This window comes from Xenopus laevis, chromosome 7S, assembly GCF_017654675.1.
Source record: "Xenopus laevis strain J_2021 chromosome 7S, Xenopus_laevis_v10.1, whole genome shotgun sequence".
In the NCBI taxonomy this organism is placed as follows: Eukaryota; Metazoa; Chordata; class Amphibia; order Anura; family Pipidae; genus Xenopus; species Xenopus laevis.
Genome location: NC_054384.1, coordinates 107,741,121 through 107,767,441, shown reverse-complemented (window position 1 = coordinate 107,767,441; position 26,321 = coordinate 107,741,121). Strand labels below are relative to the sequence as shown.

Below are 26,321 nucleotides of genomic sequence, written 5' to 3'. Positions count from 1 at the left end.
TACAAATTACAATTCATTTATTCAATAGACAGAGAGTTTGGTTCATAGTACAGTGACATTCAGGAGAATCTATCAATATACAGTTTTATCAAGAAAAAATGGCATACTGCGTGGTATGAAGAGTGCATTACACTTATACATGATCTGCACAGTGTTGCCGCTACCTAAGGCTGCACATAGTTAAAGGAGAACTAAGTCCTAAAAAAGAATGTGGATAGAAATGGCATCTTTTATAACTTATTGCACGAGGCTAAAGTTTGAGCTTGTCAATAGCAGCAATGATCCAGGACTTCAAACTTGTCACAGGGGGTCACCATCTTGGAAAGTGTCTGTGACACTCACATGCTCAGTGGGCTCTGATTGGCTGTTGAGAAGCTAAGCTTAGGGCTCGTCACTAATTATCCAGCAGAAAATGAGCTTCCCTGGCTGTAATATAAGCTGATGCTACAGGTTTGCTGATTATTCAATTCTGATGCTAATTGCACAAAACATCATGTACAACATTTCGACCTACTTCTTTAGTTAGTTCTCCTTTAAGCAGATGATACAGCACATGGCTCAAAATTTTATTATTTAATGCTAAACCCTTCCCCCACCCGGTAGCCACGGGTCATTACAAAGGAATAGCTAAAGGCAAGTGGTTATAAACCGTCAGTGCTTCATTGGCCAGCTGGCTATTGCAGATACACACACATAGATCTTTAAGGCAACAGAGGGGTGAATCTCAGTGATGCACACCAGAAACCAGAATATTATTAACAGACCTAAATATAAACCTACTATTTACAAGTAAACACAGCATTTTAAGAAAAAACAAAAAAAAGTGTATAACTTATCCTCTATTCAGAGATGATTGGGTAATGGCAGAAAACTACCCACAATTCACTATATTTTAAGATAAGATAGTGTGTTCACAATCTGAGTTAAAAAAAAAAAAAACTTTACATGAAGGTTCAAGGGGAACTATCGCGAAAATGATGCATTAGAGCTCACTCGAATAACTGATTCCAGTACAAACAAAATCTAACAAAATAACTGTCTTTTGCACAAATCCTGCATGTAGAGAGACATGATGTCTGGTGATTTTAATAGAGTGACCTCTAATACATCTTCTAGGCAAAAGGAGCCCCCCTATAAGATATATTGGATCCAACGGTCAATTAATATCTGACACCCAACTGCTGCATGAAGACAGAATGGAGAGAAACAGATGCCGAGAGAGTTATAGTGAAGATAAACGTGATTATTTGATAAAAGATACAAAATTTTTAATTGATTGTATTTAGAAAGCTTCTCATTTCAGTATGCTGAAGCGTATTTTAAATTTTCATTGTCGCAATAGTTCCCTTTTAAGAATAAACAGATGGTTCAATTCATTACAACATGATAATGTTGCTCGCTGGCTGCAAAGAGTAAAAATGTACATGACACTCGTATAAAAATGAAATAAAAAGTCTGTGAGTGATATATACAAATAAAAAAAGCCAAATTATCATGATTTAGATACAATTCTTCGACTGGTCCAGTTCCCCGAGTAAATTAAACGACCAAACTCTCTCGGCTTAATGCTTCACCCTGAAAGAGAAAAGAGAACGGATTTCAGCATGGCACAAAGCACAGATTCTGGGAGCCATATTTTGTTCAATCAGCGGCTCCTGCAGTCATATTCATAAAAAGGATACTATCATTACATATTAATCTTAAATATGCAGCCAGGTTGAAAAAATAAATTGCAAGGAAAAAAAAAAAAGTATATTATAAAAAAAAAAAAAAAAAAAGAATGAAAAGCCCATTGTGTTCTGTAGCCATAGCAGTATTGTTTTTTTCTTTTTTTTTTAAAGGTTTTTATTTAGATTTTTTAAATAACCAACATATAAAACGTTACATTTGCAGTCTATTTTACAGTTTGACATATTTCTAACAGAGGTATCCTGTATTAGGTTATCCATGATACAGATACATTGTGACAATACTTTATTCTCGGAAGTTCAACCAATTGCAAGTTTATTGAGGTTGTCTTGGTAATGGTATAGAGAGTGCTATTGTTGGATTATCATCTATCCATGGGGCCCAAATGTTATTGAATTTTGAACAAGATCATTTAAAATAAATGTATTCTTCCCCAGACAGTTAGCTATGGCGAGGGGTTCAACAGCCAGTGCAAATAGTAAGGGGGACAAGGGGCAACCCTATCTAGTTCCCCCTGCCCAGACCATTGATAGAATGGTATTTACACAGATACGTGCAGTAGGTTTTTTGTATAATAATTTCAGTGCAGTAACTGATGCATTTTGGAAGTTTTCCCATGACAGCTTCCCTTTAATATAGAACAGTATGGATACACAGCAATTTATAAGTGCCTAAATAATCTTGTACAGGACATAGCCTGTATGACCCATTGCAGCCTCTCAATAAAAAAAAGAAGTATCCTTCCTGTCTCAGCACTACCACTTCTTTGTGTGCAACTACCCTGTTCTGCTTAGAACATATTACATACCCGTTTCAACTTCTTCCCTCTAGAAGACAGAGACTCCGTTTCAGTGTATGGAGGTGGTGGAGGAGGAAAATCATTGTCATCATTGCGATTCCTTCTCCCATCTGAGCGGCCGTTCTTTCCAAGATTGTCCAGACCATCCCTACTTCCTGCTCTCTGCTGTTTCCTTCTCAGAACATCCTCCAGAAAGCGGTCATCGTACTCTTGATCCCGGTGATGCTGGCCTAACTCACTCAGATCGTCTCTACTTCGGCTCCTCCTTCCTCCATAGTAGTCATCTCGGGGGTCAGGGGAGCGACTTTGATTGGTTCTGCTGTAGCCTCGACTGCTATCGTCATCATCAGAGTTGCGCCTTCTCCGATTGCGACTGTCGGGTGGCTGATCACGATATGCATATCGATCTCTTCTGTCATTATCATCCAGGTCATCCACAGAACGAGCACGACCGCGTCTTTCTAAAGGCGGACCCCCACCTCGGAACCTATCATCATATGGGTCTTGTCTTGAGGATGGGGGGCGTCTGTATTCACTTCCAATCAGACTTTCCTCTTCTATATCCCTGATTGGCGTCATAGGCTGGTTACGTAAGCGGCCCAAATCATTTCTCAGGTTGTTCCTGCGATCATCGTCATGCAGAGAGCTTATCTCACTCATTGCTGAAGCTGCAGAATAGATACACATTTTATTTAGAAGCCTTTGTTTCAACAATTTATGTTATATTTCCCATAGCGTGTAGCTATAGATCATTAACATGCAAGCAGCATCCTCAAATCAGTGTCATTAAAGGAAAGGAAAGTTAGCGAAGCAGTTTATTGCCAATAGATTAGCCACAATAATACAAGCTATAACACTATTTATTCTGCAGAATGCTTTACCATACCTGAGTAAACAACTCTAGAAGCTCTCTGTTTGTTTAGGAGAGCAGCTGCCATATTAGCTTGGTGTGACATCACTTCCTTCCTGAGTCTCTCCCTGCTCACTTATAGCTCTTAGTTCAGATTACAGCAGGGAGGGGAGAAGGAAGAGGGAAACGGTAGAGAAGAGCAAACTGAGCATGCTCAAGCCCTGGAGGTTTAAGCTGAAAACAGGAAGTCTGGTACAGAAGCCCATGAGTACACAATAGAAGGAAAGAAATGTGGTGTTTCTTTTGACAGGGGAGGACTCAGAGCAACATTACTTTGAGGGTTTACTGGTTTATTTATACAGACCTTTCTGATAAAGCTTACTTAGTTTTAACTCACTGGCTCTTTTTTTCCTTACTTAAAGGGTTTGTTCACCTTTAAATATAGTTTATAGTTTGTAGTATGAGGATATTCTGAGACAATCTGCAACTGGTATTGATTTTTTATGATTTTATTTTTTTTTTAAAGTTATTTAGCAGCGCTCCAATCTGCAATTTCAGCATTCTGGTTGTGATGATCCAAAAAACCCCTAGCAACCATGCATTGATTTCAGGGAGAGACTGCAATATGAACAGGAGAGGCCTGAATAGAAAGATGAGCAATAAAAAGCAGCAACAAGGCCCCATTCGAAAGCTGGAAAGCGTCAAAAGAAGGCAAAATTCAATGACTACAAAAAAAAAAAAAAAAAAAAAAAAAAAAAAAGGCCAATTGAAAGGTTTTATTACTTACTATTAACTAGGCTTAATTGCTGGGGAGTCAGTGAGCCCCTCCTGAATGGACTGCATTGTCACACCAGGTGTACAAACCATTCACAAGTTAAAGGGGTGGTTCACCTTTAAGTTAACTTTTAGTATGTTATAAATAGCCAATTCTAAGCAGCTTCCTAGCTGGTCTTCATTATTTTTTTTTTTTTTTTTATAGTTTTTAAATGATTTGCCTTCTTCCAACTCTTTGCAGCTTTCAAATGGGGTCACTGACCCCATCTAAAAAACAAATGCTCTGTAAAGCTACAAATTAATTGTTATTGCTATTTTTTATTACTCATTTTTCTAATCAGGCCTCTCCTATTCATATTCATAAGTCTCTTATTCACAGCAATACATGGTTGCTAGGGTTTTTTTTAGTAGGGATGCACCAAATCCAGGATTTGGTTCAGGGTTCAGCCTTTTTCAGCAGGATTCGGCTGAATTCTTCTGCCCAGCCGAACCAAATCCGAATTTGTATATGTAAATTAGGCGTGGGGAGAGAAATTGCGTGACTTTTTGTCACAAAACAAGGAAGTAAAAGTTTTTGCATATGCAAATTAGGATTCGGACTAGTATTTCTAGGATTGCTAAAATTGCAGACTGGATGCTAAATTAGCTGCAAATAATAAAAAAATTAAAACCAATTGCAAATTGTTTCAGAATATCATTCTACATAATACTGAAAATTAATTTAAAGGCAAACAACCCCTTTAAATATGTCTCTTGTATCGGTTCTGCTTTTTCCTTAGTTAAAATATATTAACCTATGACCTACTTAGTATCGCCTGTATAATAAACGCTCACACCCAAGACAGACAGCTAGCCAGTCAGGCAATTGGAAATGAATCAGTATGCATTGGTACAACAAATTTAAAATAATGCTGCCTTAACACCCCCAGCAGGGTAACAATGATTTCTATAATCTTAAAACCAAAACAGAAAAATCATTTTATTGTCTACTAAAAATTCACCTTTTTCAAATCTGTTATTTGGTTCTCCCGGTCTCGATGGATCGAAATTTGCCAGTTCTTTCTCCATATAATAAAGAACTCTCATGGAATCGTCCTGCTGGTTGGCTTGAATTCGGTAGCCACTCCGAACTAGGAAGGGGAGGAATGATATTAAATTACTTGAATTAAAGATCCTTAAAGGGGGAACTATGGCAAAAACAAAAATTTGATATAAGCAGAATTTAAAAATTCTGCATCATTTCTAAAATAATCAAGTTTGTCTTCACTATTCCTCTCTCAGCATGTTTCTCTTCATTCTGTCTTCATGCAGCAGTTGGGTGTCAGATATTCATTGACAGTTAGATCCAATATATCTTATAAGGGGGCTCCCTTTCCTAGCAGATGTATTAGAGCTCACTCAAATATCTGATTCCAGTACAAACAAAATCCAACAAAATAACTGCCTTTTGCACATATCCTGCATGTAGAGAGAAATCACGTCTGGTGATTTCATAATCCTATTTTATCACATCAGTCAAGCAAAATGAACTTTAATTACATTATAGAAATGATTTGAATCTTGTTTCCTCCAGTCTGGGAATTCATAATTATAGCAAGCAGGCAGGAGCAATTTTGTGGACACTGTTATTAAGACAAGTCTTGTATCATCTCAGAATCTTGTTTGTGCACCAGAATGGGGGACCTGATGTCCATCCCCATGTCCTGGCTACACAATTAAATGGTGAAGAGAACAGGGGAATGTGGGGAAAGCAACAATTTCTATAAAGTGCTGAATGGAAAGTGAAAGTAATTGTCTGCCCCGCCTCTATGCCCAGGGCATGGAGGAGGGGCAGACAATATTTGATGGACAGCTAAGATGTTTAAATGAGCTTAAAACAGCTATGAATGCTTTAATAAAAAATAGAAATTGGATTTCATGTTCAATTTGAAAAGGATATTTATTATACAGATTTGTGTGTCTGGATGACAGATCTACTTTAATAGAGTGAGCTCTAATATATATTCTAGCCAAAAGGGGCCCCCCTATAAGATATATTGGATCTAGCTGTCATTGAATATCTGACACTCAACTCCTGAATGAAGACAGAATGAAGAGAAACAGATGCAGAGTGGGGAAGAGTGAATAGTACAGAATATTTCATTCTTATTTCAGTATGCTGAAGTTAATCCATTTTTATTTTCCGAAAGTTCCCCTTTAATTAAAGCTTTCATGTTCTCTCACAAGTCGTCTGAAATAATATCCAATATTGTGCATTCTGCATAGCCAGATTGATGTGCAAGTTTCTACCGGTCATCTACCCACAGGCTAAAACAAGATGCTGTAACCCCCAAAAAATCTGGGAGCTAAACTACAGGATGAAACTGCACAAAGAGAACAGTTGCAATTAACATGTGTAACAGATCTTATTGTCACCGTTAATTGTAGCTGCCAGCCTTCGTTATCATTACAGAGGAATGCCATGCATAATAGAAGGACTATAAATAGGACTTTTTAAATACCAGAGTTTACGCCGTCGTTGTCCCGAATAAGGGGTGCCTGAGAGCTATGTCCGCCCACTGCAAAAATAAAAAAAAAGGACAAGATTTACCCTACAATTCCTTATAAAAATCTAGAAAGGGACAAACTAAATAATCCTATAAATGTATAGTGGGGGTGTAATAGGGATGGGAGCAAACATAGAAAGGAATTGTCCCTTTATAAAGGGATTCTGTCATGGTTTTATTTCTAAATGACACGGTTTACACTTCAAATAATTCACTCTACAATATAAAATATCCTTCCTGAACCAGTAAGTGTATTTTTTAGTTGTAATATTGGTGTGTAGGTGCATCTCAGGTCATTTTGCCTGGTCATGTGCTTTCAGAAAGAGCCAGCACTTTAGGATGGAACTGCTTTCTGGCAGGCTGTTTCTCCTACTCGATGTAACTGAATGTGTCTCAGTGGGACCTGGATTTTACTATTGAGTGCTGTTCTTAGATCTACCAGGCAGCTGTTATCTTGTGTTAGGGAGCTGCTATCTGGTTACCTTCCCGTTGTTTTGTTGTTAGGCTGCTGGGGGGAATGGGAGGGGGTGATATCACTCTAACTTGCAGTACAGCAGTAAAGAGTGACTGAAGTTTATCAGAGCACAAGTCACATGACTGGGGCAGCAGGGAAACTGACAATATGTCTAGCCACATGTCAGATTTCAAAATTAAATATAAACAAATCTGTTTGCTCTTTTGAGAAACAGATTTCAGTGCAGGATTCAGTAGGAGCAGCACTATTAACTGAAGCATTTTTCAAAAAATGTTTTCCCCATGACAGTATCCCTTTAAGCAACAGCACAACATGGGCCACAGCATGGAGCTTCTCTAGCATCTGTGTACGTGCTCCCACCTATTATAATGTTCATTAGTGAAACAGCTGGATCGAGCTGCTTTTCTTGACCGCTTACTAGAAATCTTGTGCTGCGCTAATTGGAGGAGTGAGGGTTTACGGAGCAGATGTGACTAGACTGAGTTCCTAAGCAAGGGTTGGTCGGCATGCAGTAGATCATGCGAGGATCATACCTGAACTTGCTGCGTCATAATCCATTCCATATCCATTGTATATCGGTGGTACTGGTCCCATTTGGATCACAGAACCCGGAGGGGGCATTTTCACTTGACTTGGGTGGGAGTAAACTGATGGGGCATAGACGCTGGGAGCATAGATACTAGGGACTCCAGCAGTAGCAGCTTTTCCTGCTTCATACACTGAAAAGAGAAAATAAGATTATTCAATCACATGCAACTGTGTGAGTTTATTTGTTATGTGTGCCCTGGAACTATAGCAGGGTGACTGTTACCCCAATGTTTCTATATATCTGTAACCTTGTTATGAGCTGAGGGGGTCCAGTCTGAAGGTCAGTTAGGGGGAGATTTGGGTGAGTGATTATTTGTGCCCTGGGTACCCCTGGAACTATAGCAGGGTGACACCCCAATGTTTCTATATATCTGTAACCTTGTTATGAGCTAAGGGGGCCCAGTCTGAAGGCCAGTTAGGGGGAGATTTGGGGTGAGTGCTTATTTGTGCCCTGGGTACCCCTGGAACTATATTTTACACCATTTTTACCCCTGGAAATATAGCAGGATGACTCAATGTTTCTAGATATCTGTAACCTTGTTACGAGTTTAAAAGAGAACTAAAGAAGAGGATGCGAAGATAGTGCCTGCAGAGGGGCCATTGGGGCTAGTGGATGGGACTCTCTTTAGAAGGGTTAAGTTCTCCTTTAAGGTGTTCAGTATAAAGGTGTTTGGCCAAATGTTAGACCATAAAACAGTGCTTAGGGCAAGAGAAAAAAATAAATAAATAAAAGCCCTGCCCTCCCAAAGACCTACACTACTTGCAAATGCAAGGGCTATAGTGTCTTTGCCAATAGTGTACCACTAGATTTCACTATAATGCTCTGGAAGGAGAAAGTGCATCTTAGCAAAACATGTTTAGGTAGTGGGAGCTGGAATCCCCCTGTAGTATATTAGCCTAATAACTAATGACTTCTACAGTCTCTCCAACAACCAGTGTCTAATTGTAACCACCTTTCAGTTGTTAGAAGCACAGCCCTGTCTGTTGGTATCTGTAATAGTATAAAAAACACTGATGGGAACGTACAGGCTCGCGGGCAGCAGCATTTCTCTGGGCAACACGGGCAGCGCACGTAACAGCAGCAGGTGTGTGGGCAGCACTGGCACCAGCAAACTCCAATGAGAAGAAAAACAAAGAATCCGCCAAGGACCATGAGAACGACGAAGAGCCAGTCTGAAAAACAGAAATACACAAGTAGGTTACATTCTACATTGCACAGGAGATGCACAGAAATAAATCAGCTAATTTCATCCCTGGGAGATAAAATAGGACTTCAAATAAGCTTGTTGGTACAGCTGATCTGGCAATACCACTGCTAAGCTTTCTTTTCTATTGGCATGACAGAGACTTTATTATATTACAGTATATGCCTGCAATGGCTGATCCATACTAAGTAACCATCTAATAAAGCTTTCAGTGGATAGCAGCAGATCATTATATATGTAATAAGTAATGTTTAACTTTTCCTTTAACTAGGAGACTAGTGGAAATTTCCAGCCCTGTATATTAAAAGGCATTGGAAGCAGATAAAACACATTTTATCTCCATGATAGATGTGTATAAATATATACAGTAGACCAGAAAAAAATAGGCAGAATCCCGAATCGAATCCTGGACTCGGTGCATTCCTTTTTCAGCAAGATTCAGATTTGGCCGAATCGTTCTGCTCAGCAGAACCAAATCTTAATTTGCATATGCAAATTAGGGGTGGTGAGGGAAATTGGAAAAAGTAAAAAATGTTTTCCCTTCCCAACCCTAATTTACGTTAGAGGTGCACGGAATCCATTATTTTGGTTTCAGCCGAACGCCTGAATCCTTTGTGAAAGATTCGGCCAAATACTAAACCAAATCTTAATTTGCATATGCAAATTAGGAGCGGGAAAACTTTTTTTACTTCCTTGTTTTATGACCCAAAAAAAAAAATCACACGATTTCCCTCCCTGTCCCTAATTTGCATATGCAAATTAGGATTCGGATTCTGTTCGGGCGGCCCGAAGGTTTCGGCCGAATCCTGCTGAAAAAGGTCGAATCTGAACCAAATACTGGATTCGGTGCATCCCTAATTTACATCTGCAAATTAGGATTCAGATTTGGTCTGGTATTTGGCCGAACCTTTTGCGAAGAATTCAGGAGTTTGGCCAAATCCAAAATAGTGGATTCAGTGCATCCCTACAAAAAACATGGTGTAAAATCCAGGAAAATTTAAAATGAGGGAAAATTTAAAATCAGGGGAAAGGTCCCCAAACACAAGCAGATATAAACTAACAGATTAAGTTGGGCAGTGTGTAGGGGCCCTCTGACGGGCTCCCCCGATCGATATCTGGCCCAAAGTTTTCTAGATGTCGATTGGGCAAGTTTAAAGATCCTGTCGATGAAGAACCGCATGGGTTCATTGATGGGGCCCTTGATCCGATCGTTGTGATCTGATCAGCTGGATATCTCCCACCTCAATGCAAACATATCAGGAAGAGATCTGCTAATTTTGGCCAGATTTTGGCCTATGTATGGCCAGATTAACACAGGTACCGAATCCAGACCAACAGTCATGCCCATACCATAAAGCCATGAAAAAACAGAGCGATTTAACTGTGGAGATCTTCCACTGACCACTAGAGACAGCACTGAGAGACAGGCAGGAGATCACCAGGGAGGGATATAATCCAGCCATAAGGATTATATAGCAAAGCAACACTCACAACTCAGCAGCATGAAAAATACAGATATTCAAACTCCTTCTATATGAATATCCTGACAACAAGAGGTTGTATAGGGGGACAGTTGGTAGAAACACAACGGCTACTCTATATAAATAAATTGGCAACGGCCATGGAACAATTACCTTCCATGTCCCCTATCTGAAAGTCTGGCAATAGTTCAACGTGAGAGATCCCTGACGTTCTACCTAGAGAACAAAAGAAAGAAATATTACTGAATAGGCTTTTGTTTGATCAGGAAGAATCCCGCCACAAACAGAAAAACTGAAAGGAACGGCAATTCTGTGAGAACCTCATTAGCTTTATAGACACTAACCCTAAAATAAGTTATTTTATCAACTTGACTATGAGCTGCGCCAGACCTATGCTATACAGCCACATTAAAGGATAAGCAAACCTTTAAGATATTAAGGGATACATAAGCGGTTAATAAGAATTAATTTGTTCCAACAGCGCCACCTGCTGGTCAGTTTCCCACCAGTCTGACCAGCAAGTAGTCAAGGAAGTTGTCAGGAGAAAGAAAGAGGCTGATGTTCTCCTGCTTAGGAAAAATTTGAGAAAGGTTTCTAATTTTATTCCTAAGCAGAAGAACATCACGCTGCTCTTTCTTTCTCCTGACAACTTCTTGACTACTTGGTTTTCAGAATGGTCGGAAACTGACCAGCAGGTGGCGCTGTTTTAACATTTCATTTATATTACATTTATATTTGTATCCTAAGATATCTTGAAATTAAGAAAAAATAAATAATGAATGTACAGTGCAAAATATAGTAGCTTCATCAATTTTACATTCACTTTAAAGGTTTACTTATCCTTTAAACTAATACTGTCATGGGAAAACATGTTTGTTTCAAAATGCATCAGTTAATAGTGCTGCTCCAGCAGAATTCTGCACTCAAATAGATTTTTCAAAAGAGCAAATGCAGTCTTTAATATTTAATTTTGAAATCTGACATGGGGCTAGGCATATCAGTTTCCCAGCTGCCCACAGTCATGTGACTTGTGCTCTGATAAACTTCAGTCATTCTTTACTGCTGTACTGCAAGTTGGAGCAATATCACCCCTTCCCCCAGCAGCCTAACAACAGAACAATGGGAAGGTAACCAGATAGCAGCTCCCTAACACAAGATAACAGCTGCCTGGTAGATCTAAGAACAACACTCAATAGTAAAATCCAGGTCCCACCGAGTCACATTCAGTTACATCGAGTAGGAGAAACAACAGCCTGCCAGAAAGCAGTTCCATCCTAAAGTGCTGGCTCTTTCTGAAAGCACATGACCAGGCAAAATGACCTGAGATGCACCTACACACTAATATTACAACTAAATACACTTGCTGGTTCAGGAATGACATTTTATATTGTTGAGTGAATTATTTGCAGTGTAAGCCGTGTAATTTAGAAATAAAAACTACACCATAAAATCATGACAGAATCCCTTTAACATCTCTCAGAACAACCACCCTGACTCTGCTGGGGGAGATTGCTAGCTCTGGGGGACAGGAGATGCTACCATCACATATGGACATCTTACACAGACGCCAATGGAATCTTTTGACCCAAGTCAACATTTTATTCCTTACACTGTTTTTCTTAAATTAAACCACTATTTAAGTGCGACTGCCATTCCAAAGAAATAAATCCATTATAAAGAGACACAAGATAGGAGCGGGGGAACCTAGGGTAACAAAAAATAGCAGTCCTGAGACTACACTGTGTGATGGGGGGGGGGGGGGGTGAAGGATCTTTATTGGCACAAATACAATGACACCTTCTGAAAGAACAGGTTCTGTGTATAGCCAACAGATACTGCAGGGCATGGATGGAGGAGATTGTGACTTACAGTATTGCTTTACTGCAGCAACAATAGATTTATACTACATGCCCCAAAAAAGTCCACAGCCACAAGGGAGATCAATAAATAACTTAAAGGAATTGTTCAGTGTATAAATAAAAACTGGGTAAATTGATAGGCTGTGTTTCTAATATAGTAAGTTAAAAATGTAATGTATAAAGGCTGGAGTGAGTGGATGTGTAACATAATAGCCAGAACACTAAGTCCTGCTTTTCAGCTCTCTAACTCTGAGTTAGTCAGTGACTATAAGGGGGGCCACATGGGACATAACTGTTCAGTGAGTTTGCAATTGATCCTCAGCATTCAGCTCAGATTCAAAAGCAACAGTTATGTCCCCATGTGCCCCCCCCTTCCCAAGTCACTGATTGGTTACTGCCTGGTAACCAATCAGTGGAAAGCAAGAGAGCTAAAAAGCAGGAAGTAGTGTTTTGGCTATTATGTTAGACATCCAGTCACTCCAGCCTTTACACATTACATTTTTGCCTAAGAAACATCTTTTATTTTGCACAGCCTATTTACCCAGTTTTAGGGCAGACACGCTGCGACTCAGGGAGACCGTCGCAATCTCCTCTTCTTCGGGGCGCCTAATCTCCCCGAACTAGAATCTAAATCGCTGGCGGCTTGGCACTTTGAGCGCCTTGTTTTCCAAAATCGCTCGAAGTTTCCTCATAAGGCGATTTAGGTTCTCCACTGGCAATTTAGATTCTAGACTGCGGGAGGCAGTTCAGCGAGATTAGTCGCCCCGAAGAAGAGGCGATTTGTTGCCAGGCGACTAATCTCCCCAAATCTGAGTGTGTGTCTCTGCCCTTAGTCTTGGGAGTATCATTCTTCATTGTTTATCCCACTCATGTTCCTTCTAAGAACAAAGAGGCCCCCTATTTGGCCAACCCTGCATCCTCCCCCATAGCAGAATGTTTCGCCACTCAGACTGGATGGAGCAAAAGGACAAGTGCAAAGACTAGATAATTCTAAAGGTGGCCATAACATATGTGGTTCACGATGCGACAGAATTTTTACCCCTGCCTGAGCATCGATCAGGGAAGCCCATCGGAGGGTTACATACACGGGCCAATAAGCTGCCGACTCGGTCTGTCAGCAGCTTTTATCGGCCCATGTATGGCCACCTTAAAGGGGTGGTTCACCTTTAAGTTACGTTATAGAATGGCTAATTCTAAGCAACTTTTCAATTGGTCTTCATTTATCGTTTTTTTAATTATTTGCCTTCTTTTGAATCTTTCCAGCTTTCAAAATGGGGTCACTGATCCCATCTAAAAAACAAATGCTCTGTAAGGCTTCTGGGGATGCACCAAATCCAGAATCCTTCCAGGATCCAGAATCCTTCTGCCGGGCCGAACCGTATCCTTATTTGCACGTGCAAATTAGGGGCGGGAGGGAAATTGACTTTTTGTCACAAAACAAGGTGTAAAAAATGGTTTTCCCTTCCCGCCCCTAATTTGTATATGCAAATTAGGAATCTGTTCAGTATTCAGCTGAATCTTTCGCGAAGGATTCGGGGGATCAGCCGAATCCAAAATAGTGGATTCGGTGCATCCCTAAAGGCTTTAAGTGTATTGTTATTGCTACTTTTTATTACTCATTTCTTTTCAGGTCTCTCCTATTCATATTCCAGCCTCTTATTCAAATCAATGCATGGTTGCTAGGGGAATTTGGACCCTAGGAACTAGATTGCTGAAATTGCCATCTGGAGAGATGCTAAATAACCACAAATAATAAAAAATTAAGACCAATTGCCTCAGAAGATCACTCTCTACATCATACTAAAAGTTAATTTAAAGCTGAACAACCCCTTTAAGTCTCACCCTTAATATAAATGCTGTTCCGGGGGCTAGACACAGTCCTTTATACAGTATGTTGAGTTCCAAGGATACCTTTATATGGCAATTTAATACAATCTGAAAGGTGAGCATGCAATATTTGAGAAAATAATTGGGACAACATTGCTTTTATGTAACCCCTGTCTTATTGCCTCTTTCAAAACCTCTGCTCAAGTCAACAGACACAACCAATCGTAACGAAAATATTGATCTGCTTTGGTCCAGGAAGTTCTTATGACAGCGAAATGACAAAGCTGCCTTCAGGCTGCACATTGTGTGGATATTGGGGCAAAATGGATCAGTAACAAAATAATCAGATGACCTGAAAGGGAGAAACTAAATGCAGAAAGCAGACCTGTATCGGCCTGTTCCTGTCTAACCTGTTATTCTAGTTGCAAAAGAAATTAACAATTAAAGAAAACATGCTTTTTTCCCCAGAGATCTCTTCCTGCAGAGTTAAAATGCTGCGCTCCTCTTCAGAAAATGCAATCCGGCGATCCATCGTGCGGCGCTCGATTTAGCCAGGGAGGAAAAATCGAGCGCAGCACGATGGATCGTCACCCTGTCGCCTTTTCAGAAGAGGAGCGGAAGTGGAGTTTCCGTAAGTTATTCTTAATAGAGACTCGGCAATTTAAAAGCTTAATTTGCCTTTGTGGTTTTTTTTTTTGTTCTATACGAACACATTTTTTTTCCCAAAAAAATTTATGTTACTGATCCTTTAATTATATCTTAGTTAAGATCAAGTAAAAGGAACCATGTTATTACTAAGGAACGTTTTCAAAAATTATTATATGATTAAAATGTAGTCTATGGGAGAAGGCCATCCCTTAATTCTGGATAACGGGTTTCTAAATAATGGATCCTAGATCTTTAATAAAAAGCAATTCAATATGCAAAATGTAACATTACAATGCAAATGTGTTCAGACATACAGGCCTGGGATCCTTTACAACACAACTAGGAGAGGACAGCCTTACCCAGTACCAACAGCTCAGAGTAGGCCTCGTTGTTCCCCAAGAGATCCTGATTGGAAATAACAGAGCAGTAATACACTCCGCTGTCTCCCCATGCTGTCTGCTCAATGCTCAGATCTGCAGCTAGAAGATTAGAAAATAAATGCATTAGTATCGGAAGAGAAATGGAAGGCTCCTTAACAGTGCTCTTTTAGACGCATGGAACATCAGGCATTTTCTCCATGGGCTGTTACTGATCAGGTTCCCTGCTATTGGAGTGAACAATCAATTCTCACCAACAGTGACACCGGATTTTGCCCTGAAAGAGTGCATTAGAGCATTTTCAGGCAGAATCTCGCCTGTTACTGCTGGTGGTTGGCATTAAAGGAACAGTTCAGTATAAAAATAAAAACTGGGTAAATAGTAGGGATGCGCCGAATCCAGGATTCGGTTCAGGATTCTGCCTTTTTCAGCAGGATTCGGCTAAAACCTTCTTTGTATATGCAAATTAGGGGCAGGAAGGGAAATTGCATGGCATATGCAAATTAGGATTCAGATTCGGTTACGGTATTCGGTGCATCCCTAGTAAAAAGGCTGTGCAAATATAAAAAATGTTTCTAATATAGTTAGTTAGCCAAATATGTAATGTATAAAGACTGGAGTGACTGAATGTGTAACATAATAGCCAGAACACTGCTTCCTGCTTTTCAGCTCTCTAACTCTGAGTTAGTCAGTGACTATAAGGGGGGCCACATGGGACATAACTGTTCAGTGAGTTTGTAATTGATACTCAGCATTCAGATCAGATTCAAAAGCAACCGTTATGACCAATATGCCCCCCCTCAAATCACTGATTGGTTACTGCCTGATAACCAATCAGTGGAAACCAAGAGAGCTGCAAGGCAGGAAGTAATGTTCTGGCTATTATGTTACACATCCAGTCACTCCAGCCTTTATACATTACATTTTGTCAAACTAACTATAATTGTCTTACACTGAACAATTCCTATATAGCCTAGGGCAGACAGTTTTAATCAGATCTCCCAGACAAAAGAATCATGTACAATTTAGCCAGAAACGGTTATCAGCCAATCTGCTTCCTGATCAGTGCATGTAAAAATGGAGTCTTGCTTTGTTCCCTCTTAGCTTCTATAAAGGCATCACTAACTCACATTAAAGGAAAACTATACCCCCAAAATGAATACTTAAGCAACAGATAGTTTATATCAAATTGAATGACATATTAAAGAATCTTACCAAACTGGAATATATATTTACATAAATATTGCCCTTTTACATCTCTTGCTTGAACCACCATTTCGTGACTCTATCTGTGCTGTCTCAGAGATCACCTGACCAGAAATACTACAACACTAACTGTAACAGGAAGAAGTGAGGAAGCAAAAGGCAGAACTCTGTCTGTTAATTGGCTCATGTGACCTTACATGTGGTTTGTATGTGTGCACAGTGAATCTTACGATCTCAGGGGGCGGCCCTTATTTTTTAAAATGGCAATTTTCTATTTATGATTACCCAATGGCACATACTACTAAAAAAGTATATTATTAAGATAATGGTTCATTTACATGGAGCAGGGTTTTACACATGAGCTGTTTTACTCAGTATCTTTTAATAGAGACCTACATTGCTTGGGGGGTATAGTTTTCCTTTAAAGGGAATCTCAACCCAAAATATAATTGTTTGCCTAATAAAAGAAAGCATAATTTATACATTCATTACAAATGTTCTATTCTCTGCACTGCTGGCTCAGACTGTTGATACAATGTGAGGCAAGGAAGCTGATTAAAGTATAAGTAAACCTTTAAAATAAGTGAATGTAAAATTCTAAGCACTTATATAATTTTATTTTTTAGTACAAGATATTAAAGGATACATGTACTGTTAATTTGAATGAATTCTGTAACAGCGCCACCCGCTGGTCAGTTTCCCACCGGTCTGACCAGCAAGTAGTCAAGGAAGTTGTCAGGAGAAAGAAAGAGGCTGATGTTCTTTTGCTTAGGAAAAAAAATTAGAAACTTTTCGCAAATCTTTCCTAAGCAAGAAAAAAAAAAAGAGCAGCCGCTTTCTTTCTCCTGACAACTTCCTTGACTACTTGGTGGTCAGACTGGTGGGAAAATTATCCTTTAACAGACCTGTCTATGCCGTTAGGGAACTTTTGCAACATGGTAACCAGGATTTAAGCAAATTCTTGCTTTCAATAGCAATTGTTTCTGCAAATAACTTTAAAAGCACTGAAATGTTTTCAATAAGTGTATGTTGGAAAGTTAATTAGAATTAGGTTTCCTTTAATTAGGCAAATTTGTGTGTTGGGCTTGACTTGCCCTTTAAAAACACTTAAAACCCACGTACTGTTGCTTATTGTGATTCTGCGTCCTTGGTAGAAGTCCCCCAGAGTGACGGTGTTCCCTTGCTTGGTGGCCACGATCCTCACAGTCCTGGAACTGTCCTGACATTCCACGTAAGGGTTGTAGCCGGGATTATTCTGCTGGAGTTGGCTATTGATCTGGGAATCTTGGCTCGTTGGATTGAGCGCGTCCGTCAGACGATCCCGACAGAACGACTTGTATTTCCAGACGACGATTGGCGGCTGCGTGGAGGAGGTTTGGTAGTTGCATTTTAAGGTGATTTGCTGGAATAAAATGACCACGTTGAAAGGGTTCTGCACAGTAACTTGGATTCCATAGGCCGATCCTAAGGGAATAAGAAGAAAAGGAATTATTAACAATAAATAAAGCAGTATTATTATTACATTTATAACTAGGTTCAGTCTATGTATTAGAACTACAGCAACCCTATGCCTATACATTTAATCATAAACCATTATATCCTTTAAAGGGGTGGTTCACATTTAAGGGGATACCGTCATGGGAAAAAATGTTTTTTTCCCCAAAACACATCCGTTTTCAAAGTAAAAAAAAAAAATCGAAATTCGAAGCAATTTTTGGATGCTTCGACCATCGAATAGCATACTACATCTTCGACTCGAAGTAAAATTGTTCGAATACTCGAGCATTCAATAATCAACCGCAAAACGGTCAAATTCGGGAAAAAAAAACGTAGACTTCGATATTCTAAGTATAGCCATTCGATGGTCGAATTTCGAAGTATATTTCACTTTGAAATTCAACATTTCATAAATCTGCCCCTTAAAGTTAGTCTTTTCTTTCTACTGCGCATGCTCAGCCGTGCAAAGGAAAGAGGAAGCCGGAAGAGGATCGATCCATGGTGCTCACTGGTATAACCCCGGGCCGGTGCAGATTCTGCTGATAGGAGAACCGGCCCGGGGTTTCAGGTAAGTCAATACAATCACTTGGGGGTAGGGTTGCCACCTTTTCTGAAAAATATTACTGGCCGGTGGGGTGGCAGGAACTAAAGGGGTGGTCCGTGATGCAAAAGGGGGTGGGGCCACAAAATGTGATGCAACACACGCGATGGCGAGAAGGCTGAAAAAACGCAAGTTCTCAGCGAATTGGGGGCAGGCCAAGGTTTTTTTTGTTTTAGAGGTATTACAAATTACCGGTAACTACATTGCCGGTAAATTTGCAATACCGGCCCCGGCAGGTGTTTTACCGGCTAGGCCGCTAACATGCCGGCCAGGTGGCAACCCAACTTGCGGGGTGCCTAACATTTGGCACCCCCAAGTGTACAAAGCCTTTCCTTCTCCTTTAAAGGGTTACATTTTGTGTGTGCCAGGAGACTGTGGATTCAGCAGATGGGATGGTGCAATGAAACGGGTCATTTATTTTTCTCTTTCTATTTACGTATTTAAAGGGATACGGTCATGGGAAAAAAAAATGAATCAGTTAATAGTGCTGCTCCAGCAGAATTCTGCACTGAAATCCATTTCTCAAAAGAGCAAACAGATTTTTTTTTATTCAATTTTGAAATCTGACACGGGTCTGGACATATTGTCAGTTTCCCAGCTGCCCCAAGTCATGTGATTTGTGCTCTGATAAACTTCAATCACACTTTATTGCTGTACTGCAAGTTGGAGTGATATCACCCCCCCCCTTCCTTTTCCCCCCCAGCAGCCAAACAAAAGAACAATGGGAAGGTAACCAGATAACAGCTCCCTAACACAAGATAACAGCTGCCTGGTAGATCTAAGAACAACACTCAATAGTAAAATCCCATGTGTCATTGAGACACATTCAGTTACATTGAGAAGGAAAAACAGCAGCCTGCCAGAAAGCATTTCTCTCCTAAAGTGCAGGCACAAGTCACATGACTGGGGGCAGCTGGGAAACTGACAAAATGTCTAGCCCCATGTCAGATTTCAAAATTGAATATAAAAAAAATCTGTTTGCTCTTTTGAGAAATGGATTTCAGTGCAGAATTCTGCTGGAGAAGCTCTATTAACTGATGTGTTTTGAACAAAACATGTTTTCCGATGACAGGATCCCTTTAACTTTGAACCATCGTTTGCTTCTCCAACAGATGAAAGGTTGTTAATCTCCAATTTGCATGTAGGCCCCTAGCAACCAGACTGCGGAGATTACAAACGGGAGAGCGGCTGAATAAAAAGCGAAATAACTCCAATCTCACAAACAAAAACCAATTGCAAATTGTCTCAGAATATCCCTCTCTCTACATTATACTACAATGTCATTTAAAGGTGAACAACACTGAGCAACTGCACAGAAGAATGTGGATCAAGCTTTGTATAAACCAGAAAATAAAGCAAATAAGTGAGTCCACGTTGGGCCCGGCTCCCTTTAGACACATGAGGAAATGAGGCCGGCAGGTGGCGCTGGGGAGCAGCACAGAGTTACTAGGAAAGTCCCAGGTGCTCGAGTCCCAGGATCAGCCCCTCCCCCCTCATTCTTGTTGTTGAAGTTTCGGTGCAACCATTTCAGCCCCCCGTGGGGGGATCCTATTCACCTGCCAATGAGTCCGTTTCCGCCCCTTTCCCCCCGAGATAATGACGGTGTCCAGGAAATAAATAGAGACGGCAGACAGGTAGGGGTAAGAAATTGTACGGGCGCAATAAAATATCACTGTGGTTTCATTTAAAACTATTTACCCCATTGCCCCACCTCGGGAATGAGCGCGGCCTCAGGGCAAGGCGATTATCTGTACAAAGTAGTTTAGGCGCCAGTGGGACGCTTTGTTGCCCTCTTACTACTTATTCCCGGCAGCGGAGACGTCTCTTTACCTGAAAGCAGGAACAGGCAACCGATAAAGGCGGCAATTCCGGTCCCTTCCATGTTCTCCCTCCGCTCAGCGATATTCCGAGCTCCCCTCAGGTACAGCGGCACGTACCAACTCCCGGGGAGGGGCGCCCCACTGCTTTACCAGGAGCAGCTGCGCTCGGAGTGAAAGGAAAAGGAGGCACAGGTAGCAGGGGGTGTGCCCTCAAACATGTTCGAAATGGTTTCGCCCAGGTGCAAGCTCCTCCCTTTGTCCGTAGTCTGTGAGTCCTGAGGTGGGCGTTCCGGCTTTCCTAATGGGGCGTTACCTGGTCAGTGCAAGTCTGGGATGGGCTTTGACTTATTATTGGGGTGGAAGGACATTTGCTGGGATATAACAGAAGCCGTGTGAGGGGAGGGACAGGACGCTGCTATATAACATTCCTCACAGGGAGGTGCAGCCTATTGTCCTGCAGCTTTTGTTAAATCACAACTCACAGCCCCCCCTCCCCAGAGGAATGGAGAAGCCCATGCTTGAATAATAGGGGGGAAGGGGATTTGACCTCATTTGTGAAATACTCACTTCCCACTTTTCTCTCATACTGGCCCTGAATTTTTCCCAAATAATGGAACAGAGTTTACTTTTACTTACACATGTTGCCAAACAAGCCGATCTCTCCTTGAGGTGGGCGATAGGCTGGTCCGACTTTGGGCCCAGGGCCGCTCCTGCCATGAGGTAAGGTGAGAATCTTGCCTCCGGCGGAACAGAGCAGCCAGTAACCAGGGGCAACAAAAAGCCGCCTCTGGTAACTTTAAGAGTTGTAGTGCAGCGAGCGCAATAGCAATGTGGCCCCTCCTCGACCCGCTCTGACGCTAGAATTTAGAAGCGCGGAGAGGGGGCGGCATCAGAGCGGTTGCCTCGGGTGGCGATTAGGGAAGACCGTCAAAGGGCTGCTGACTTGGTATGTGTACGGCAACCTTGATGGATGATATAGATGGATGTATTTTTTATAGGGCCAACATATTTCGTAGCATTGCAACCTATGACTTCCTTCCACTGAAGAATGTTGCCTTTAATTGGCAGAAGTTTTCACTTTGAGCCTACAGCCAGAGACCCAATGACTCCCCCTCAGGCAGCAGCAGCCCCTGAAACACCTGCTAGGGCCTAACGATCAGATCATAATGAAGGGTGATATAAGGAGCACTCACCAGTGCGTCCTCTCAAGATGGCGGCGCCCAGGGAGAACCACGTGGACGTTGGACGTCAGCACAGCAATCTGGACGCATCGTCATGACGCCGTCATCAATCGTTACAACGCCAGTGTCAAAGCATGCAGCATCAACGCGCAATGTCAGCTCATGGCGCATGACGTCATCACGCACGTTTTGGCGTGAAAATTCGCCTATAAAAGGACGCCAGAGGATTTCAGCCATTGTCCGATATAGGTTCAACTCTGTTGTGTTCCTGGGTGTTATTATTATCTGAACTCTTGATCTTGACCTTTTGCCTGTATCTTGACCACGAAAACTTGCTTCCTGAACTGACCTTTTGCCGGGATTGACAACCCCTCTTCTTGACCCCTTTTGTACCACGAACTGTGTTTATATCTGCACAGCTTCACTGACCCACTGACCAATGACTCCCGCTTAACCAGCCAACCAATGCTTTTACCCCAACTACCACTACCCAACCTGCAGGGGGGCTTAGTAGACATGACCTTAGCCTTAAAAGTGATGTCACTATAACATGAAAGTGATGTCACTGTACCCTGGGAGTGACATCATTCCTGGAAGAGTGGAGAAGAGATTTTTATCTGTAGTCTATTTTTTTTATAAAAGGACCAGCACCCACCCAGGTGCACATATGATCAGGGTCAGACTGGTTTGGCGGCACATTTGGAAAAAGCTGGTTGGCCATGGACCCCACAAACCCAAGCCTGCTGGGGAGGAGGGGTTGTTAGGGGATCCAGCACACCAGAGGGCTGGTCTGCACGGATGTCGGAAGTAGGGATGCACCAAATCCAGGATTCGGCCTTTTTCAGCAGGATTCGAGGAAGGTTTGATTTTTACCCGACCGACCCGTCGGCGTCCCTTGGAGTATCGTAATTCGATCGTTCGACCATATGGCCGAACGTTCAAATTACCCCCGATATAGCAATGCCGTTAGTGGCATATCGGGGAAAGATCCGCTCGTTTGGCGATGTTGCCAAACGTGCGGATCTTTGAGTCTGTGGCCAGTTTAACAATCGGACGTCTCAATCTTCCGACCTGCCACTAACCATTCAGATTAAATAAACTAGAATAAATCAGACGATGTTCTGCCAGTGTCAACAATTGTATGACAGTTATGTCTGACAAACAGTCACCCAGTGGTATGGTCAGATAAGCAATACATGCAGAGATATTATCATCGATCGTCAGATCAACATGGTACGAAAAATGTTGGGACGAGCCATACACAGTCCGAAATTCGTACGAAACTTTGATTAGTACGACTATATCTTTGCGTCTATGGCCAGTTTTAGGCCCTGGGAACATCGGGATTTGGCTCTGCTGCTCTCAGCTCAGGCTGAGAATGCATGGATATCAGATAAATGATTCAGTTTAATCAGTTCTAACCTTTTATGAAGAGGCATTGCTCCTCTGCCAGTAGACCATCCTCAGCTAGAAATGTCCCCCCCCCCGGTCAAGACTAAAGATACAGCAATTTGTAAAATTCATATTGCTCACATTAACATTAATAGACACGTGATTAAAAGACATTGGTGCAGTTTAAATCTGTAAAATGAATAGGGAATAAGAATCCACTTTATTTTTCCTATAGAAAATAGAAAAGCTTTAGAGTTTTCATTATCTTCATTAGATATGGGGGTTGTGCAAAAAAGCCCTACACATTCCTCTGCTTAAACAGCGACTTATAATTCTGTGTTTCTTTACAGATATAGATGACTGTTGGGAACAGGTACAGAATACGTGTAAAGGTAAAAACACAACTGATAATTTTCAGTTTTTAATCACCTTAATTATAGCCTATGTATGGGTTGGGTTGTGTGTAGTTGCATTTTGTAAGCTGTTTTATACATTCTGATGAAGGGAGGCTTGTCCCCTGAAACACTGTGTTTTGTGCCACAATCTGTCACTGAAATAAATGAGTTGAAGACCCTTACACCCTACTTTTCATTTCTTCGGCTCCTTTTTTTCACAATTCTGTAGCAAAATGTATGTCAATGATAAGCCTCTAAGGGAGTAAAGCACCAAAGGATAATTGGGAAGTGAATGTTGTACCTTGTGGGTTGTTTGTGCCTTTCATGTGCAGCAGTGATTAGAGACAGGGCCGCCATCAGGGGTACTATTGTACCCGGCCTAAAGTGGGGCCCGGTTGTGCTGAACTTTTAGAGACAGCCGGGCCCCCTCGACAGGGCCGAAGCCTTGCCTAAGCTGCCGAAGAGGCGAAGACCCGAAGCCGCAAAAAGACCCGTAGCCACGAAAGGAGCCAAAGTTGAAGTCCTGAAGTCACGAGTTCAGTTCTACTGAACACCAATGTTTTTATTTTATTAAAGCCTTGGCCACCAATGTATTATTTTAATACTCTATAGGCCCCTGCCACCAATCTTTTTTTTTTTTTTTTTTTTTTTTTTAAATATTCTCTGGGGCCCCAATGTTTCTTTTTAACTTGTAAGGAGGTCCCTGGCGCCAATGGTTTTTTTTTTAAACTTTTATGGGGGGCCCTAGCACCAATGTTTAAAAAAAGAAAAAAAATTAAATGCAGGGCCCTGGCGCCAATTCTTTTTTTTTAACTTGTAGGGGAGCCTTGACCACCAGTGTTTTTTTTAAAAACTTTTATGGGGGCCCTGGTGCCACAGTTTCTTATATTGGCTTTTTATAACTTGTGTATCGTTTTTTTTTTTAACAGTTTTCAGCACGGATGGCTGTGTGATCTTTTAACTAATGTGGGGTGGGATCTGGGTTAGGGACTGGGGTGGGCAGGGCCCTGTGATTTCTAATGGCGGCCATGATTGGAGGAGTTCAGGCTGAACATACAGAGTTACTGGCAGGGAGCGGGTCTCAGTCAGTGGGGCCCACTGGCTTTTTCCCTGTGTCCCACTGGCACCAAAAATGCAGTCTGGTAAAAATAGAAGTGATGTACTGTGCTACAATGACTGTAAGTCTCTAGACATCCTCAGTTTTTCAATATTTGTTTTATTATTTCAAGTTGCTTGCATGCATGTGGACACAGGCTATTGATATGTAAACTAATGATACAGGAAGGTTGTGACTTCACACGTGATGTTGTGGTGCTAGGCATGATGAATGGTAAGGACATGCAAAGCAAACCAGGGAAGCAAAACATACATATTGAACCTAAGGCCGCAATACCATGGAGATAACACATCATGGGGATAATATTTATTGTTTTTTCTAGGAGTTTGTGCTGGGGGCAGGTTGGCTTGGGAGAGCTGTGTCTGTCAGTGCTGGCACCAAAACGAATGATGAGGGTGTGAGTCAAACAATGGGTCAGTTTATTAGTCTCCATGACTCACGGACGAAGTACAGCAGCGTTACGTTACTGTTGTTATTCTTATACAACCCCTTTCAGGAACATCATCAATAGACTAAATCATCCCAGTTGGTATCGACAAGGGCACATTGTTTTATATGCGATCTAGTAATTTACTCATCTGGGCCTTGTTGTATGACATATGCATTAACTGGATAGAGTTGAGCTTTTATCTGCTTAACATGCATATATGCGGATCATGTATACTTAATGCTAACTAACACATCAAGGTGAATCATGTGGCAAGCAATGCAGATGCTCTTTTGGTCTTTGAAAGTTCCTTTAGTGAAAGGGGTAAGGGCTGGTTTGGTTGATACAAGGGCTTCCCAGTGGATTACAGATTTATTTTGATGGTGCTCATAAGAACAGGAAGCAGAATGTGACTTAACTTTCAGTTTCAGATTTAAATCCGTAAAAATGATGACGGATAATCGTATCCCTATTCTCTCTATGGCATTGCAGGAGTACCTTATGTCCTTCTAATTTTCATGTGGCTATTTGAATTTAATTTGCATTTCAACAGATTTTTTTTAAAAAAAAACTGTTCAACAAACTGTTCGAGTCCTGCACTGGTCAAATTTTTGAAACCCGGTCTCAGTCCATGTCCACATATATGGGTGCAGCAGAAAAACAGGGAAAAAAAAGTTTTAATGGAGTAAAACTTGCTTATCATCTAGTCCTACCTGCAACCCACCTTTAATGGCTAACCTGTAGGTATCTGAATGCCTGCTAATTTGCAGGCAGGTCTAGGTTGTCATTAAAGTTAGCCATATACATAGAGATCTGAACTTTACCTGGTCTCCAACTGAATGCAGCAAAACACCTGAATCCGAAAATCCGCCATCTTAGACCTGCCAAGGTTGAGTATACGTCAATGGCAGAGGTCCCTATCCTATTTTGACGTTTCTGTGGTCTGTGCTGGAATTACCCAGAAAATCCAACCTTTTCAGGCAAAAATCAGAAAATTATGGCTTTTCGGGAAAAAAACTGAAAAAATCGAGCAATTTGGGAAAAATTCAGATTTGGGTTTTATAATTCAGTCTGGCTTTTTACATTTAAAAAATGTGAAAAATTCGGATTTTGATTAATAACCCCCTATGTGTAGGTGTTGAATAGGTCGAGGTCAATAACCAATTGGTCAGTGTGATCAGTGGCGTAACTACCGGGGGAGCAGGGGGTGCAACTGGGTCAGGGCTTGCACCCCTGCCGGGCCCCCCGGCAGATCGCGTGCGCTGCAGTCGGCTGGAGTCCGCTGCAGCCGCAAAGTAAATGCGCACAGACGAGGGGAGGGGCGGCTGCACCGCCCGCACCAGGGCCCGCCCCCACCTAGTTCCGTTACTGAGTGTGATACAGAGTTATCCATAAACGTAGTCAGTAAACGGGCAAAGGTTGGTTAAAGAAATGATACAGAAGTGGTCATGGACAGGCAAGGGTCTAAGAACAGTGAATCAGGCAAGAAGTGCACCCAAGAACTATCTAAACTAGACCAACGTTGGGCAATGTGAAAATGGACGAGGCGCCTTTAAATATTGGAATT

General features: G+C 41.4%; 1 protein-coding gene across 2 annotated transcripts; it reads right to left on the bottom strand.

Annotated features, from left to right (window-relative positions):
• lsr.S (lipolysis stimulated lipoprotein receptor S homeolog) lies at window positions 1–20,568 on the bottom strand. 2 transcript variants are annotated; one of them, XM_041570479.1, is made up of 10 exons: window positions 20,253–20,568; window positions 17,447–17,788; window positions 15,101–15,220; window positions 10,561–10,623; window positions 8,748–8,894; window positions 7,667–7,852; window positions 6,614–6,670; window positions 5,114–5,242; window positions 2,498–3,156; window positions 1,263–1,575 (listed from the first exon to the last, which is right to left on the bottom strand). In XM_041570479.1, the coding sequence occupies exons 1-10, from the start codon at window positions 20,302–20,304 to the stop codon at window positions 1,540–1,542; spliced, it is 1,791 nt and encodes a 596-aa protein (XP_041426413.1). In that variant the 5' UTR covers window positions 20,305–20,568; the 3' UTR covers window positions 1,263–1,539.
• Between the last annotated feature and the right edge of the window lie 5,753 nt (window positions 20,569–26,321).